Consider the following 15,781-nt stretch of genomic DNA (forward strand, 5'->3'; position numbering starts at 1 on the left):
ATTGTGGAATTTCATGTGGAATGGTATTGGGATTGACTACTAAATTTCTGGGATCTGGTGTAGTTCCACCCCATCACATGTCATAGCAAAGAAGTGGACATGCCATGTCATTGTGTCTTGAAAGATTCTGTGTCATTGTCGTTCTGTGACACGTACTAGCTAAGTATTTAGAAAGTATTCCATCTTTGTTTTTCTGATGAACAGACATGTGAAATGGAAGGTCTCAGAAAAAGGTCCACACAATTTTTAATGAAATGGGTAGTGTGTAACCAACTGCTTGTACCTGCACGATGCCATCATTTTGTATAATAAAAAGCTTAATATACACCTGAAAAGCATCTGTTCCCTGAAATCAGACACCATAGATTTGTTCTGTTTGTCATTTAAAAGACATTTTCCTGGAAAAATTATCCATTTAGGTAACAATGAGTATGTTGCATTCATGGATTGGACATTTAAACAAAGCAACTTTAAGCAGAGTGCAAATACAGTGAGGTTCATCCAATTTTTAATTATTATCTGTGTTTCCTTTGCAGGGAGCAACAATAAGGCGCGACGAACACACAGGGGCCATCCTTGTGGCCCGGATTATGAAAGGCGGGGCAGCCGACAGAAGCGGTCAGTAGCACATCTTTTTGTCTGTTGCATGAGTGTGTGTATGGGTTTGTGTCTACCAAAACATTTTAATGTGTCTGCTGCATGGAGTCCAGTGTGCAACAAAGAAGGGATGTATTCAGGAATTATCATTGAAACCCAATCTACCAGTTCTGTGCCATAAATGGTCTTTATCCACTTTGTGTAAATATGAACATGAATGACAAGTATACTGAGAAGATTGTCTACATGTTTCCTTTCTGTTTTGTATTCAGTGCGTCCAGTCTGTTTGTTAGCTCTGCCACATTGAAGCCAAAGGCAAATTTCCACATGTGTTGACAATAAGCTTTTCATTCTTTTCCAATCTCAAATGCCACCACGATGATAAACATTAATCTGGTGTACTGTACACATCCCCAGGCGTGAGCGCTGGACTTTTACACGGTAGCTCAGGACATTAGAACAATGGAGTATCAGAGTGATTGTAGATTGGTTTGTGTGTGTTAGGACTGATTCATGTAGGAGATGAACTGAAGGAGGTTAATGGAATCCCTGTGGAGGACAAGAAACCAGAGGAAATCATTCGTATTCTGGTAAGCCTCATCTATGTGTGTGTGTGTGTGTGTGTTCTGTCCAAGGGTTTCTCCTGTGTTTCAGCTCCACTCCCTTGGCGAAAATAACATTCCTTGTTTGTGATGGCAAAAACCTCCCGTAACTCATCCAGGACCCTGTGCCTCCTGTCACTGTGCTGAAAACTAAACACTGGCCTTCATACCACATGCACTGAGCCACACAGTCCCCCTGGATAAGATTGATGCTTAGTAGTCCCTCCAAACAGGCTCTGCTGCAGGCCTCAAATAAGTTCCGTCATGGGCCTGAACTCTGCTAGGGGGGACAACTGTAGAAGAATGAGTCTTTTTTTTAAACCAAGTCTCTGCCAAGTCATCCAATCCTAATAACCCTTTCATTGTTGAACAATCAAACAGTGCTTTGCATAATGTGACTTTCATTGGATTAGGTGCTTTGTGAAATATTTGCAGGACAGATGACTGTTGTTTCCACCCCCTTCATTTGGATCTATCTTGTCTTCCCAATATTCAGGCCCAGTCGCAAGGAGCCATTACCTTTAAAGTTGTCCCTGCCGTCAAGGAGGAGGTGCCAACCAAAGACCCAAAGGTAGGTCTTGTCCTAATTGTTTTGCAATTGGATTACAGTCTTTGACTTACAACACAGAGAGAGCGTCTGTGCTCCAGCTGATGTTTGTACAAGGAAAGAAGAAAGCAGTAACAATACAGTAACTGTAGCTGTACAGTAACTAGGCCCTTTTGTAGGTTATTGAAATCTTTTATTGCTTAGTTTCAGTACCAATTACAAATTGACATGTCCCTTCACATATTCATAGACCTTCAAACCGAGGCATTGTTGCTCCTCTATCACTCAAAGTTACCCCCTAACTGTCTACATTAGATGCGTTTTAGCCATGTTAATGTCTTAGAGAATACATCTCTCAGTCATCCAAAATTCACAGTGCTGTAGTTGCTAACTCTCCTTTTGATTTGTATACTGGTCAAGTAACGGCTTCAGTCATGCACAAAGTGTCTTTTTTAACAGATGACATGAAAAGTGTTGACAGTGACTTCAAAAACGATTCTACCACCTTCACTGACAGGGCCAGATTGTGGTTCAGAGCCAGACTGCTAGCTTAACTCAGCGGTTGTAGTAAAGAATGCAAATTAGCCTCAAACACTGTAACACCGGTCAACACAGTAAATTAATTAGAGTAGGAATAGAAGTAGAAGAAGAAGACTTGCACCTAAAGGGTGTGGACTTTCACAGGCATTACTCATTTAAAATTTCTCTGGAAAAGGGCAAAAATATCTTTTATAATGAGCAGTATACACTGGGACCAGAATCAATTGATAATATAAAAAAGTGACTGTACGTTCAGTTTACAGTACGTTCCCACAAAATTAAATTAGAGGTGCTTTCAGACTGCGAGCATTTGCCACTGTGTCTGTTGTTGTGACCTTGTCGTTACCATGGTCACAGAGCAAGCCACGGCAGCAAGTTGAGAAAGTTGGATTATAAACTCCAAATGCAGCAGCAAAGAGCTGTCTGTACACATTCAGGAGGGCAGCAGCCGGCCTCTGCCTTTTTTTGCTGCCTCGGCCACGGCACATCACATCACGTCACATTTATATTGAAAACAATGGGGGTGGAGACAACCACTTGCTGTCTGAAAGCACCTTCACTGTTGAGTTACTTTTAAAATGTTGTCTGAACACATTAGCTTTAAAAGAACTTTAAGACTTTATGAAAGAATAGGTGAAGAAGACTATGAATCTGTCTGGACATTACACGCCAGCTTTAAGCACTTAACAGCGTCTGTGCTAAAGATGTATTTCTGTTGGTACCAAAATAGTATTGAGGTTTGACACCCAGCCATATGTGGGACGAGATTATCTTTATTCATGTGGATTGCCCCAGGTGGTAGTAGCTTGTAACCATTCATTTTGAGGGGGGTCACTCCAACCAGCATACCATCATTCTAACCCGCTGGGGTGTTGATACACCATTTCTCACACGCTCATCTATCAGTAGGAGACAGAGGCTGGAACCACCCGTTGGTTTTAAGCTCCAGGGTTGAAGGTGGTATATCATTATTCACAACGCAGCCCACACTGCATGTGTTACAGAGGTGTACAGGACAGGGTTAGCCACTTACACCCTTTGTCATCTTGTAATGGTTGAAATTGTCTGGCCGTTTTCAGGAATCCATCTGAAATATAGTCCACCAGTGCCACACTCAGCCACTCCTTCATGAAAATAGCCTGCGTGCTTATGTAAGGTAGTGTCAATGCATCAAAGGGCAGCTTAAGTGGCTGAACATGTACAGGCCAAAAAAACAGAGCCAAGGGAAGAAAAGCATGAGATCTTAGTGTGTAGATGTATGACTGTATTCTGCTGGAGAGCTTAGCAGCCAGAGTGGCTGTTATGACCCAAACAAAACATCTCTGTCTGAAACATAATTTTATCATGGCACAAAGCACTCTCTAAATCAGTAGGACATCAAAAAATGTAATCTCTCCCTCCCTCTTCCTTGTTTTCTCTCTCTCTCACACACACATACACACTTTCTTTCCCTATTTTCTCTTTCCACATGCATTGAGGTGTCTTATGAGTGATAACTCATCATGACAGAACTCAATTTGGACAGAAGACATAGGAAGGTGCGTTAGGTTGCAGCTCGCCGCCCACAACAGGAAACAATGTCAGAGACTTTTCCACTATAAGGTCGAACCTCCTTTGTGTTGATGAGGTGTGTCCCACCCCCTCTGCCAAAGCAAATTAGACATTTTAAAGAAAACCTTAAAGAACCTTAAAGAAAGAAAGAAAACAACTTTCATTATTGGTTTGTTCTTTAATGTGGAAAGATTCCTGATATTAGTTTGTGTTTCGTCATCGGTGGAACAGCACACTTCCAAGTAGAGTCTCTGACTCAGGAGATGTTAAGTCTCACCACACTTGGAAGATGGTGACAGGGCTTAGTCCATCCTAAGTGTTGATGGAACAACATAGAGAGACTAACTTGGCCAGCAGTTGCAGGTTTCAACTTCTGATTGCAATGACCTTTCTCGAATAATCACCCTGATCGTTGGAGAAGCACCTTCTGTGTTTGCCTCAGTGGCTTGCCTTTAGAGTTCACATGCAATGGAGGGAAAGGCCATTTACAGTGAACCGTTGCTTTTTCCGGCTTTGCCCTCAATCCAGCTCTTTGTTTTCTCTTATTCCCTCCCTCTCCTGTGTGTCCAGGTGTTTGTGAAGGCGCTCTTTGACTACGACCCTAAGGAGGACAAAGCCATCCCATGTAAGGAGGCTGGACTGGCCTTCAAGAAGGGCTCCATCCTTCAGATCATGAGCCAAGATGATGCAACTTGGTGGCAGGCCAAACACGAGGGGGGCACCAATCCCCGTGCTGGCCTAATCCCGTCCAAACAGTTCCAGGAGAGGTAAGAAACAACCCCAGCTAGACCAGCCTGTCCTATCTACTGTTGCGTCTTGACAAGGCTGGCTCCAACTGCCACTGTCACAGAAGTTTCACTCTCTTTCTCTCCCCTTTCTTCTTTTTTTTCTTGCTTAATACTGCCAAAATAGTCTGGATTTCCGCACAATGTCTGGCCTGAAATGAGTAATGACAGAAAATGATAGCGCTGGTACTGATCCACTTTGGACGGCAAGTGGATGGAAAATCGCACATCAGTGTGCGCTCGGATGGCCGCACTTGATGTGCAACACAGAGCTCATGAGGCCGGGGCAGTTTCTTGGCACCGTCCAAGAGTACCCGAGAAGGGAAAAGAAACACACACACAACACACACACACAAAAAGAGGGAGGGAGGAGAGCAAAAGAAGAGAGAGAACATTTTACAAATTCAGATATAAACTTGCAGTTTTGTCACCAGCAAGTGTTTTTCCTTCACCTCCTCATTCCTTCATCTCCCCTTCTTTTCTGTCCCCTATCTCAGCTCACAGAATGAAACTGGATTTTGCAGAGTGGGTTCTCTGTAGCGTAGCAGGGAGTGCTTATTATTTCCTATGCTGTCATGAAGACTGATGGCTCTTTATTGTGCTTTTTCTTCCTTTTTTCCCTCTCTTCCTTTATCCTCCTGTCTCTTCTTCCAGGAGATTTGCACTGCCGCGACCTGCTGCGACTCTCCCGCTCCAGAGGACCTCTAGCCGAAGATCATGTAAGCATATATTCTCTTCTGTGATAGGTCATAATAAATCAGAACATGGCAACACACTGCAACATGTGGGTGGGTTTAGGAGAGGCAGTGCAGGTGAAGGAATGCTAACAAGCAATGAAGATTAGGCATGTTGCTCAGGACTCATCTCTGCACTCTGTGGCCACTGCTAAAGTCTGCCGTACAGTTGCACTGCCTCACGCTTGTCATCAGAGGAAGTGTTGTGTCTGGATTTACCCTCCCTCTTATTTTCCTGTCTGCTACATGTTTCACTTGCTCAGCCTCTTGCCAGACTTTCTTGCCTCTGTCCCCCTCTGCCTTTTTCATGTGTTGATGTGGTCTAAGTCATGCAGGGACTTTAATGTGAAGAAGGAGGAGATTTGCCCTCTGGAAAACCTCTCTGAGTCTTAAACCCTTCAGCCAAAACACCAGCAATCCTACCCATCCAGCTCACCTCTCCACATCTCAGAGAGCCTAATGACGGATAAATGATCTGATGCTAGACCCACAGATGTGATGGAGTCTCAATGCTGCTCTCTGGAGAAAATTAATGTACCTTGTCATGCAAGCCTGCACAGTAACCCTAACCCTGGCCAGTCAGGGCAGCAGAGAACACATCAGCAGGAGTACTTATCACAACACTATACAATATAACACGGCTGGATGCAGGGAATCAGGAAATGGAGGGATTATAACGAAACTACCCTTATAAATTACAGTTTGTTGATTTCCTCATAATGAAGACAGAAGACATTAACCATGTTACACAAGAAAAAGACAGCAGCAGAAACGGGTAGGGGTGGCCTACAGACCCTGGTTTTAGGTTAAAGACTAGAAAAGAGGTTAATACTCTCACTAATACAGTGGCAAGCACAATCATCACTACTACTAAAATGAGAGTGTGGAAATACTCTAGTGTTTTACAACATAACTTTGAATCAGCCAGCCTGATCCCTGAATAGAGGGCAATTCCAAACAGGGTAATGGTGTGAGTAAGTCAAGTTGGAATGACCAACCCCACTGATTTGAGATTTATGGCGCCACTGGTAACTGGTTTATTTTTAAATTTAATTAAAATGCAGATAATGTTATAAAGTTGTTCTCTTGCTGCAGACAATGGGTTTGCATGTGGCATTTATCACCACCCTGACTGTTAGGGTTGGGCCGATAGACAATGCCATCGTCCATCGGCGATGGCTGACAGACATCACGACGTTGAGCCGGCATGGTGATTGTAACTTGACTGAGAACTTCCGTATATTTACACCCGCGATCTGTTATCACGGCAGCAGGTGAGCCGCAGGTCGGTTTATTAATGACGTAGCCTATCAAACAGCTGAAACCAACATCTGCACCCTCTGTGTTAAATGCTGCTTTACCTGGTCTGTGCTTAAAATATCCACCGCGACTTGAAACGTAAGTTAATAGTTAAGTCTGTGCAAGAACATATGCACATAAGATGACTGCTGCCTTCCTAAATAGACAACACGCCTGTTTTCTCTGTTGCTTGGAATAGCCACTATTCTGCTTTTATTGTGAAAGTATCGGATCAGGAGGTAGCCTTGTACGCGCTCTCCGACCACAGTGACAATACAGCAATTCACTAACACCATACAACAACCTGCTCCCAGGACAGCACAGACTCCAACATAAACTCCAACACAAAAACCATGTAAGGATAAAAACCAGCAACAAAAATGACTGACGCATTACTCCACCAGCTAACGCACTCCATATTACTATCCTGTGTGCTATCGGTATTATGTCAAAGTGTTGATTTAGCCTGCAAGAAAGGATGTAATGCTACAAAGTGATTTGTTTATACTAGCCCATAGTGATTGAAGGCAGCTAACGTTAGCATGGATCCGCTGCTCTGTGCTTCGTAATGTTCAGTTTAGATTTATTGTTATTTTACCGATACTCACGTACAAAGCTTCTCCACCATCGCAGTCGCTGTAACTTACGTGACCCACAAAAAATACAATAATGCAACATAACAGCATAGGACATCACAGCAGAGGACCTTTACTCTACAGTAATCTTACTTGCTGCAGTCAAACTGTTAAATAAAGTGTGGCAACAATCTCAATATAATACTCAGGCTAGCTCATTAACCATTTCCCAAACATTTAGCAGTGCTCACATTGCTAAGCCTCCGGTGAAAGATACACAAATGTTGTTTACACAAATGTCATGTTTGTTACTGAAAAGGCAGGCGATCTAAAGCAATGTAACGTTATCCTGTAACGGGCATGGATTAGTTCAACCTCAAGCTGATAAAAATTTTACTGTAATGCTGCAGTGGGAGTTGACCTGAGATTATAGCATGTTGTGTAAAACTGTCTCCCGGTTTATCTATATAAAACCACTTTCACACTGCCTTATTTTCCAGGAGGATTGAGCCACTATGCCAGTGCTTGCTACGCTGTATGAAAAGTAACGGTACGGAGCCGATAAGGGGTTTGATTTGAGCCAGAAATGTTAGTAGTAACAGAGCAAAGAGGAACATGTCTGGAGAAAAGCCACAGCCGACATGCTGGTGTTTCAGCTTTTGTTGTGGGATCTCTGTATGGAAGCGGTTGTGTTTCGGATTATGCTCGCTCATGAGTTCAAGCCGAGCATGCGTACAAGCATCCATATGGTTATAATCTTAAAACAGCACCTCTAGTGGCCGCTGACTACCCCCAATATGTTCGCCATCTCCCACCAGCCACCAGAAAGAAATGCAGACCTGAGTTTGTAGTAGAGGTCTGCACAGCCCTGGCTTTTTACGAATAGAACCCACCTGCTCCGGCTGCTGTTTATGCCACAGCCGTTACGTTTGTACCCAACTGTTCTCCTGCACCTGCCCGAGAAGCTCTATAAGAGAGAGTCTCAAAATGACAAAGACATTAGCTAGGATTTACAAACAGTTGCCAAATAGCAATTTGGTTTGTATATGGCAAGCTGCAGTGCATGAACGGAAGGCTTTTCAGCTGGCATTGTGACTAATATGCCTGCCTGTAGCCATGGAGGAGGAAAGCATGCTGCAAATATCTGTTGTGCTGAACTTGTGGGCCAGGCCGCCCCACACAGACTTAAGTCTGCAGTTTACTGACATTGTGCACTTTACTTGATGTTTGCGTTTTTGTTATCTTAAATCCCACATACCAACAACAAAAGCGTTCACTGTATATTACCTCAGTGTTCTAAGAAACAAGCTTATTTGCAAAACACTCACTGTGACTCCTCCTGCACCACCTTCCTGTCCTCACTCCTTGCATACTCGCTTTGTCTTCATATCTTTCCGGTATCTTCATTTCCATAACCATATATTTAGGCCTAATGAGAGCACATAGGCCCTGCGATGGACTGGCGACCTGTCCAGGGTGTACCCCGCCTTGCGCCCGATGTCAGCTGGGATTGGCTCCAGCCCCCCGCGACCCTGTACACAGGATAAGCGGTTGACGATGGATGGATGGAGAGCACATAGGTGCTCCACTGCAATGTGCTCCCTCCTTTGATTTTGCATTTCCCAAACAGATGAAACCCTTTAGAAAAATACACATTTGTACTTGGCTTTATGGGCCTGCTCTGGTCTCACAGTGACCCCATTGAACCACAAGCAAGTTCTCGCTGGCCATATTTTTCACTGTAGATTACCACTTTGAGACGGACATGTCCATTTGACTACTTGTTTCCCCCAACATGGCGGTGAGCCCTTAATGTAACGTGACTCTTTCAATATGTAGCTCTGAAATAACCAACAGAGCTAAGCTGACCACCTCTAAACTTAGCATTAGGCTCTTTTACCTCAGATTCAAGCCCTTTGGTGAATTATGGATGTTGTCATTTCCTGGTTATGTTCAACCGCATACTGGCATACATGGTGCAGGATGGCCAAAAATAGCCTGCTGAAAAGTTAAAGACAGACAGTGCTGTACTGTTCCCTTACTATTTCATTTTAATGGACCAGTTCCTTTTATGAGTTATGGGATTTGTAACCCACCCTCCCCCCCTTCTATGCACAGAGGGCAGGTGTAAAATGTTGCAGAGTCTGCTGTGGCTCCTACCAAAGGAACATAAGTCTCCTTTTGACTGTAGCAATACATTCTTCCTAATGTCATACATACTGTAAGGATTAGTTGTGTGTGCAGCAGCAGTAGTAGGAAGTCCCTTGACATGGCCCCGTTAGGACTAGATGAATAACTGGGGAATGATAACAGTTCACTCTCTGTTCTTGCATAGACGCACACACACACATTCATTTCCTGGCGTTCAATATAAAAAAAACTCAATTAGAGAAAAATGTTGGATCCAGCTGGAGTGTAAGCAACGAGCTGAGTGAATGAAAGTGAAGGGTGTAAAACAAAGTCCGATCTCAAAAGCGGAGATGCAGAAAATATAGGAATAGATGGAGAGAGAGAGAAGCAGTCGAGGGGTCACATTCGGTAGCAGATGTGGCCCTGTGGAGTGGTGGAGGCTGGGTCAAGAGAGATGGAGGGATACAAAGCTTGGATCGGTACACGCTGGACCGTCTAGGCCCCGAGGCAATAAACTACAACCTAATTGAAGGATACTGCGGAGACCCTGCTGTTACCGAACGGAGGATGGAGGTGGTGATTGAGGAGGGGGTCCCTTTCTGTCTCTGTCTTTCCAGCCCGGGAGCTCCATTGGCTGGAACAATATTGGTCTTGGCGAGGGACTACGGCGAGTATTGCTTAACCATGTCCATTTACGCCTAACATTTGCAAGATATAAATAATCCCTTTCCTCACTGTTTCTCTCCCCACTTTCATGGCTGCATTCCTCGGTTATGAAACTGGTTTAAAGCACCATCAGTTGTCCCGTTTAAGCCAATTATTAATCAGGTACAGGGGTTAGATCAACTATTTGACATCTATAGTTGTCAACCTGGCCTACCTGCCTCCTGTCCCCTCCCTTTTCACCCCCCAGCTTCCTTTCATCGATATCTGGCTCTTCTCCAGCTTCCCCATCTGTTCTCTCTGAACATACTAACGGCTCTCTGGGCTTTCTTACAGCATGTCTGTTCCTCTGTCTGACATGCAAACCTCTCCACTGTCTGATTGTTTGACTTGGTTTGCAGTCTGCCAAACACGTGGACATACTTATCGCTCACCTTGGAGTCTTTCTACATCTCTCTCCATACATTACGCTGCTATCCCTCTTATTCTTGCTCTCACTCTCTCCAGTGAGCAGCTGAACTATTTTGAAATGGCGACGGAGATTGGTCTTAAGTGGCCCTGAACCTGGCCCTGTGTTCAATTTATCCGTTGATTTCATTTTTCACCTTAAACGCTTACAGAGATGGGAGTAGTTGTAGAAGCACAATGGGTTTCTCAAAGGTTATGGCCAGATGACCCTGTGGAGACCACCCTAAAAGTTTTATAGATTAAGTTATTATTTTTCCCCATCATATTAAATTAAAACTCCCTGCATATTGGTTCATTGTCAGCATACCAAGAGTTACTACATTTTGTAAAATTTAAAGTCTGCTCTTTCACGCAGACCAGCTTTGCTCTGTCTTTTGTTTACTTCCTTATCCTGACTTTAAATAATCATCTCTACGTTTGAAGGCTAAAAGATGCATGACAGAGATCTCATTCTGTGTCATCTGGAAAACTCCACTGGTTTCATGTTGGTTGTTTAAAAAACACAGACATGTAGTGAGCAAGAGAGAAAGTGACAGCGTCCAGTTTGTTCAAGGAGAAGGCCATCTGTATGCTGGCTGCAAGGGTGACATCAGCTCATAATTCAAGGCCATTTACAGGGTGCTGACTAGGGGTCATTCTTTTGTCTCTTCTACTGTCGTAAGGAGATAGCTGAAAGATATTCTAGCAGCCATGCAGCACTGACACTCTGGATTCACTGGATAGTTGACTGTGCCAGATATAATCCATGCAGCTCCAAAGCCAAGTGTAATCCAAAGAGTTAAGATACCTATAATCTTATGTGACTCTAGTCAGACTTAGCTGCCTCGGATTGCTTAATTGGATACTCATTTACACTCTTGAGTAGACAATAACAAGATGGGTTTTTATATAGATATAAATATTTTTGGAGCATTTTTGCCTTTAGACTGGACAATGGAGAGAGAGACAGGAAACCAGGGAGAGAGATGGTGGGTGACATGCAGCAAAGGGCTGCAAGCTGGACTTGAACCCCAGCTGCAGTAAGAAATCAGCCTTACACATGGGACACGACTCTACCAAGTGAGCTTACCGCACCCAAGAAGGATGGATTTAATGATGACCTACTGTTCATCATTTCACCAAGATTGCTCTAGTCCCTAACTGCAAATCCAACTAATTAGTGCCAGATTTATTTGAGAAATCAAAGGCGATCAAAAACCAAACCATTATAAATATCCATCACAGTTAACACACCACAGTTTTGCCCACACAGTTTTCTTAGGCGGTGAAGGATTGCTGGGATTTCAATTTTGGGTGTACTCTTCTCATTGGTTTAGATACCCACCCACTGATGGTTTTGATGATCTGTCTGAACTGTTGTTTACAACCTGTCTGATTGTTGAACTGACCGTTCAAGTTTCTTTCCCCATCTGACCTAGCTGTGATGTCATGTTTCCAGATCTTAGCAATTACTATGATGTGCACAGTTTAATCATTAGCAATAAAAATTACAGACAAAATGACAAAAATAAGACCCAAGATATAATATACTGGAATTACTCTTTAATAAATGATATTCACCCGTCTCTCTCTTTTTGCCATCCATCCTTTTCCTTTATTCCTACACTACCCTCTGTCATCCCCTGTGGTGAATCTTCGGTATGTGTGCAACATGTGATACACCCCTATGTGTGCGTCCCTATCCAGGGGGTGAGTCGGCCATGAAGCATCCAGTAAGGCTGGTTGGCTGACTAGTACACACTGGATGACTGCACTCTGAGAATGTCTGCAAAAGTCGGTGGCCGCAATCCGGGCGGCCATGGCTCCCAGCGCTCAGTAAATGATAGGCTTGGCTGCCACCATCACTGCAGGCATGGCTGTCCGCAACATCAGATCATGACTTCAACTCATTTTCACCACTCTCACAATATTTCTTTAGGCAGGCGGGTGAAATGCACTCTCAGAAACGGCAAATGACAATGTCTTACTTCACCATTTAAGCATTCTCAGATAGGCCGTGCCCTGGCGATTTACATTCTGCACTGTTATCGCGTGGTGATTTCTTAGACTAGGAATGTTAGTGTAAAAGGCCATTAGGCCATGCAAACCATTCCTGTGGCAGATAGGCAACAGATGAAAGCCTTCCGAGTGTAATAAGGGCAGCACTTGGAGGTTTTTTAGATATCTTTATCATTCTCATATTGTCCTTTATGTTTCCTCTTTCAAGTTTGCCTCTTGTTTTCCCCCTCAACAATTACCTCTCATCCTACTCAGCATGTGGTTAAGGTGCTGGTTCAACTTAAAAATGTCACATTACAATGGGAGGAGGGCAAAATCAGTAGGAACATTGCCGTGAACACTAACATGTGAAACAAGATGTCAGATAAAGGCGGACACATTTGGCTCCCCACTTCAAAACAGTCACCGCTCTTGAGCCTGATGTTTCTCGCACGAAACAACCTTTGCAGTGATCGGTCCTGACTGATGTTTTGGCTGGTCATTAACTTTGGCTGTGATGCAACATCTCCCCGAGCTGTGGTGCGCTGTGGGAAATGAACGCAGTGCTGTAAGACGAGCCCTGTATTGTGGTAGATGGTGTTATGTATGTTTTGATTTAACCGTGTTTGGCAAAAATGGGAACACGTGAAGGGGCAGAAGGATCTATAAGTGCCTCCAAATGTTCACAGCGATTTACACACAGACGCTACAGCGCTACATTTTAAAAATAATCTGATAGTTGTTTGGATGGCACTCTTAAACATCTGGAGTAATTTCAAAAGCTACCTGAAATCAAAATTAACCCCTTTATTGTATAAAAGTCCGATCAGACAGAGCGTGCTTTGCCGGTTGAAAAACACATTTTAAATTATTGCTTGGCAACCACCGATGTAAATGTTACATTGATAATGTTGATGAAAGTGAGCTAATGTTATCTTAACACATACCATGAATTGTATGCTAGCAGTTAACTGTTAGTACAGTTCAATTTAATGAAAACAACTAACTCAAAATCCACCTGGCTCCGGCTCGGTATCCAGTAAAAGCTCCCACCACTAGTTTGTCCTCCACTATTGCCAACTGATTGTACAATGTGGGGGGAAAAAAACGTTGGGTGCTTTTCAGGAGGCGTATCTCACTGCAAAAACTGCGCTCTGTCTGATACTACTTAACACATTATAACACATTACTGTTTAAAGATTTTAAGTTTCTTTAGTATTTTGGTCTGAACTCCAGAGCAATGTATCAGTATTAAGAAGCCCTAAATATGTTTCTTTCTGTGAAGTCACAGTGGATGCGCCACAGACATGTACCTCAGACTGTGTCTCACTAGGTAACAATGGATGTAAATGTCTTCTGTTGAAATAGAAACAGTAGAAATGTTATTTAGTAGAAGGTGAAAGTTCATTCTTATGGTGTGATAAAATAGTTTGCTGAAAACATCTGAACTCAAGGTCCAGTTACTGCCTTTTTGAACTTTCAACTGCATCTCACAGAGGTCCAGTTACTAGGCTAGTTACTAGAGTTTACCTCGGTTGTTACATCACTTAAGGGAGATAGAACTGTGAGTTGCGGTTGAAAACTTTGGAAAAGTTTGAAAAAAGTCCTTGGGACCTTGAGTTAGGATTACTGTTCCTTGTTAAATTACAGACACAATAGTGATAACCACAGAATGACTGATAGTAGTGGAGCTGAGCATTTTTCACAAACATTACAAAATGAAATAGAATAATGAGCTATTTCAATTTTGTATTAATTAAGTGAAAACAATATACTAAGATGGATTTGTCACAATATTGTTTACTAGTGTGCTTCTAACACGCAAACCAACATAATTGTTGTTCAAAATTAAGAAATTAAGATGTTAACTCTTGTTTTTGTCATTTGTCTGTGTTTTGTTTTGCTTTTCTAAGATGATGTGGCTGTAGAGTTTGGTAGGTTTCTTCTTCTTATTCTCTCATCCCGTCCCTCTACTAATTTTTGTACGTAGAAATATCCTTTAACTGTGACTCATTTCCATTCCTTGCTTCAATTGCACTCATAGCTGAGGAGATCGAAGGTACTACTTGTTTGACATTTGCCATTGAGTATGACTTTACTGATGCAATACACACACAGTAAAACCATTTGTGATTAGTTTCTTTTATTTTTTTTTTGTATGTTATGAAAGTTCTACCTCTCACCCCTTCATCCATCTTTGTTTTCATTTGTTCAGCCTTCTCATGGCAAAGCTAATCGCTCTTAAAGGGGAATGTCAGACGTCACTGTCAATTTCTCCTCTAGAAAACTGTGGAGAGTTTTCAGGCTCTTGCATTGTAAAGCCTCATCTTTCACCAGCTAGCTTGTCATTTTCATTAGACTGCATATCGTTTGGATAATTATTCCTTCACATGTACAACTCCGGTAATCTTGGGCCTGGCTAACTAACTCATTATACTAAATTATTTAAGATTTCCAAAAAAACACCCAGAGCAATGGCCAGGGATATAGTGGATTATTAACCTAAATTCTTTTAATTGATTATTTGAAGAATAGGGTTTATTCACATTTTTGGTTAGCCTAAGTTTTGTTGAAATCAAATAATTGTACTATTTTTATAGGGAAGAATGAATAAGATTTTATTTATATTGATATTGATTTGCCAACTGATGATCATTGGCTGAAGGTCATAGTTAACTCTTCTTGTTTACCACAACATCCATGGCTATCACTCTGGAGAAAGTGGACATTATTCACTGAAACTCTAGCACCATGAATAACACAAAAGAGTATCAGATTTCTGTCTTGTTAACTGTAGTTGTGTTTTACCTTGTGTATTTCTTTACCATTCCAGTCTGTGGTTAGGGTGCCTTTTTGCATTCATGTCTGACTATTCTCTTTAACATGATGTTGTGCCTCTCTTCTGGCTTCTCCTTTCTTTCGCTTCTCATCACCAGAGGACGCTCACAATAGTAGCGGATTCCACCTAGGTGAGAGATGTTGTCTTCTTCTCTTCCTTTTGTCCCCTGTCCTACTGATGTGGCCACTTCATCGATGCAGTGAAGACAGTGGCCAAGTCTGTGTTAGATTCACATGCTTCTCTCTATTCTCCATTAACGCTTCCCTGACCCTTTAGCCCTTCATAAATCGCTCTTTGTAGAACTTGCCATGTTACACTGAGAAATAGAGAAATAGTTACTTGTTTTGCTTGACATATTCTTTTAAAGCCAGAGGGATTTTGGTACAACTAATTCAACTTGGACTCCCATGTAAAAACACAAAGAGTAGGCCTGTAGTGGTACACTGGCCTATGATGTGCTATTTCTGCTCCCTT

General features: G+C 42.6%; 1 protein-coding gene across 3 annotated transcripts in view; it reads left to right on the forward strand.

The window, feature by feature from the left end:
* The window catches only part of mpp7a (MAGUK p55 scaffold protein 7a), a 151,082-nt gene that overhangs the window by 107,330 nt on the left and 27,971 nt on the right, over positions 1-15,781 (forward strand). For all 3 annotated transcript variants that reach the window (XM_046062724.1, XM_046062732.1, XM_046062740.1), the window contains 5 exons: positions 537-618; positions 1,102-1,187; positions 1,696-1,770; positions 4,408-4,604; positions 5,277-5,341. In XM_046062724.1, the coding sequence (XP_045918680.1) occupies positions 537-618; positions 1,102-1,187; positions 1,696-1,770; positions 4,408-4,604; positions 5,277-5,341 (505 nt within the window). The remainder of the gene's footprint in view (positions 1-536; positions 619-1,101; positions 1,188-1,695; positions 1,771-4,407; positions 4,605-5,276; positions 5,342-15,781) is intronic.

The sequence above is a fragment of the Micropterus dolomieu genome, linkage group LG01 (assembly GCF_021292245.1).
Source record: "Micropterus dolomieu isolate WLL.071019.BEF.003 ecotype Adirondacks linkage group LG01, ASM2129224v1, whole genome shotgun sequence".
NCBI classification, from domain to species: Eukaryota; Metazoa; Chordata; class Actinopteri; order Centrarchiformes; family Centrarchidae; genus Micropterus; species Micropterus dolomieu.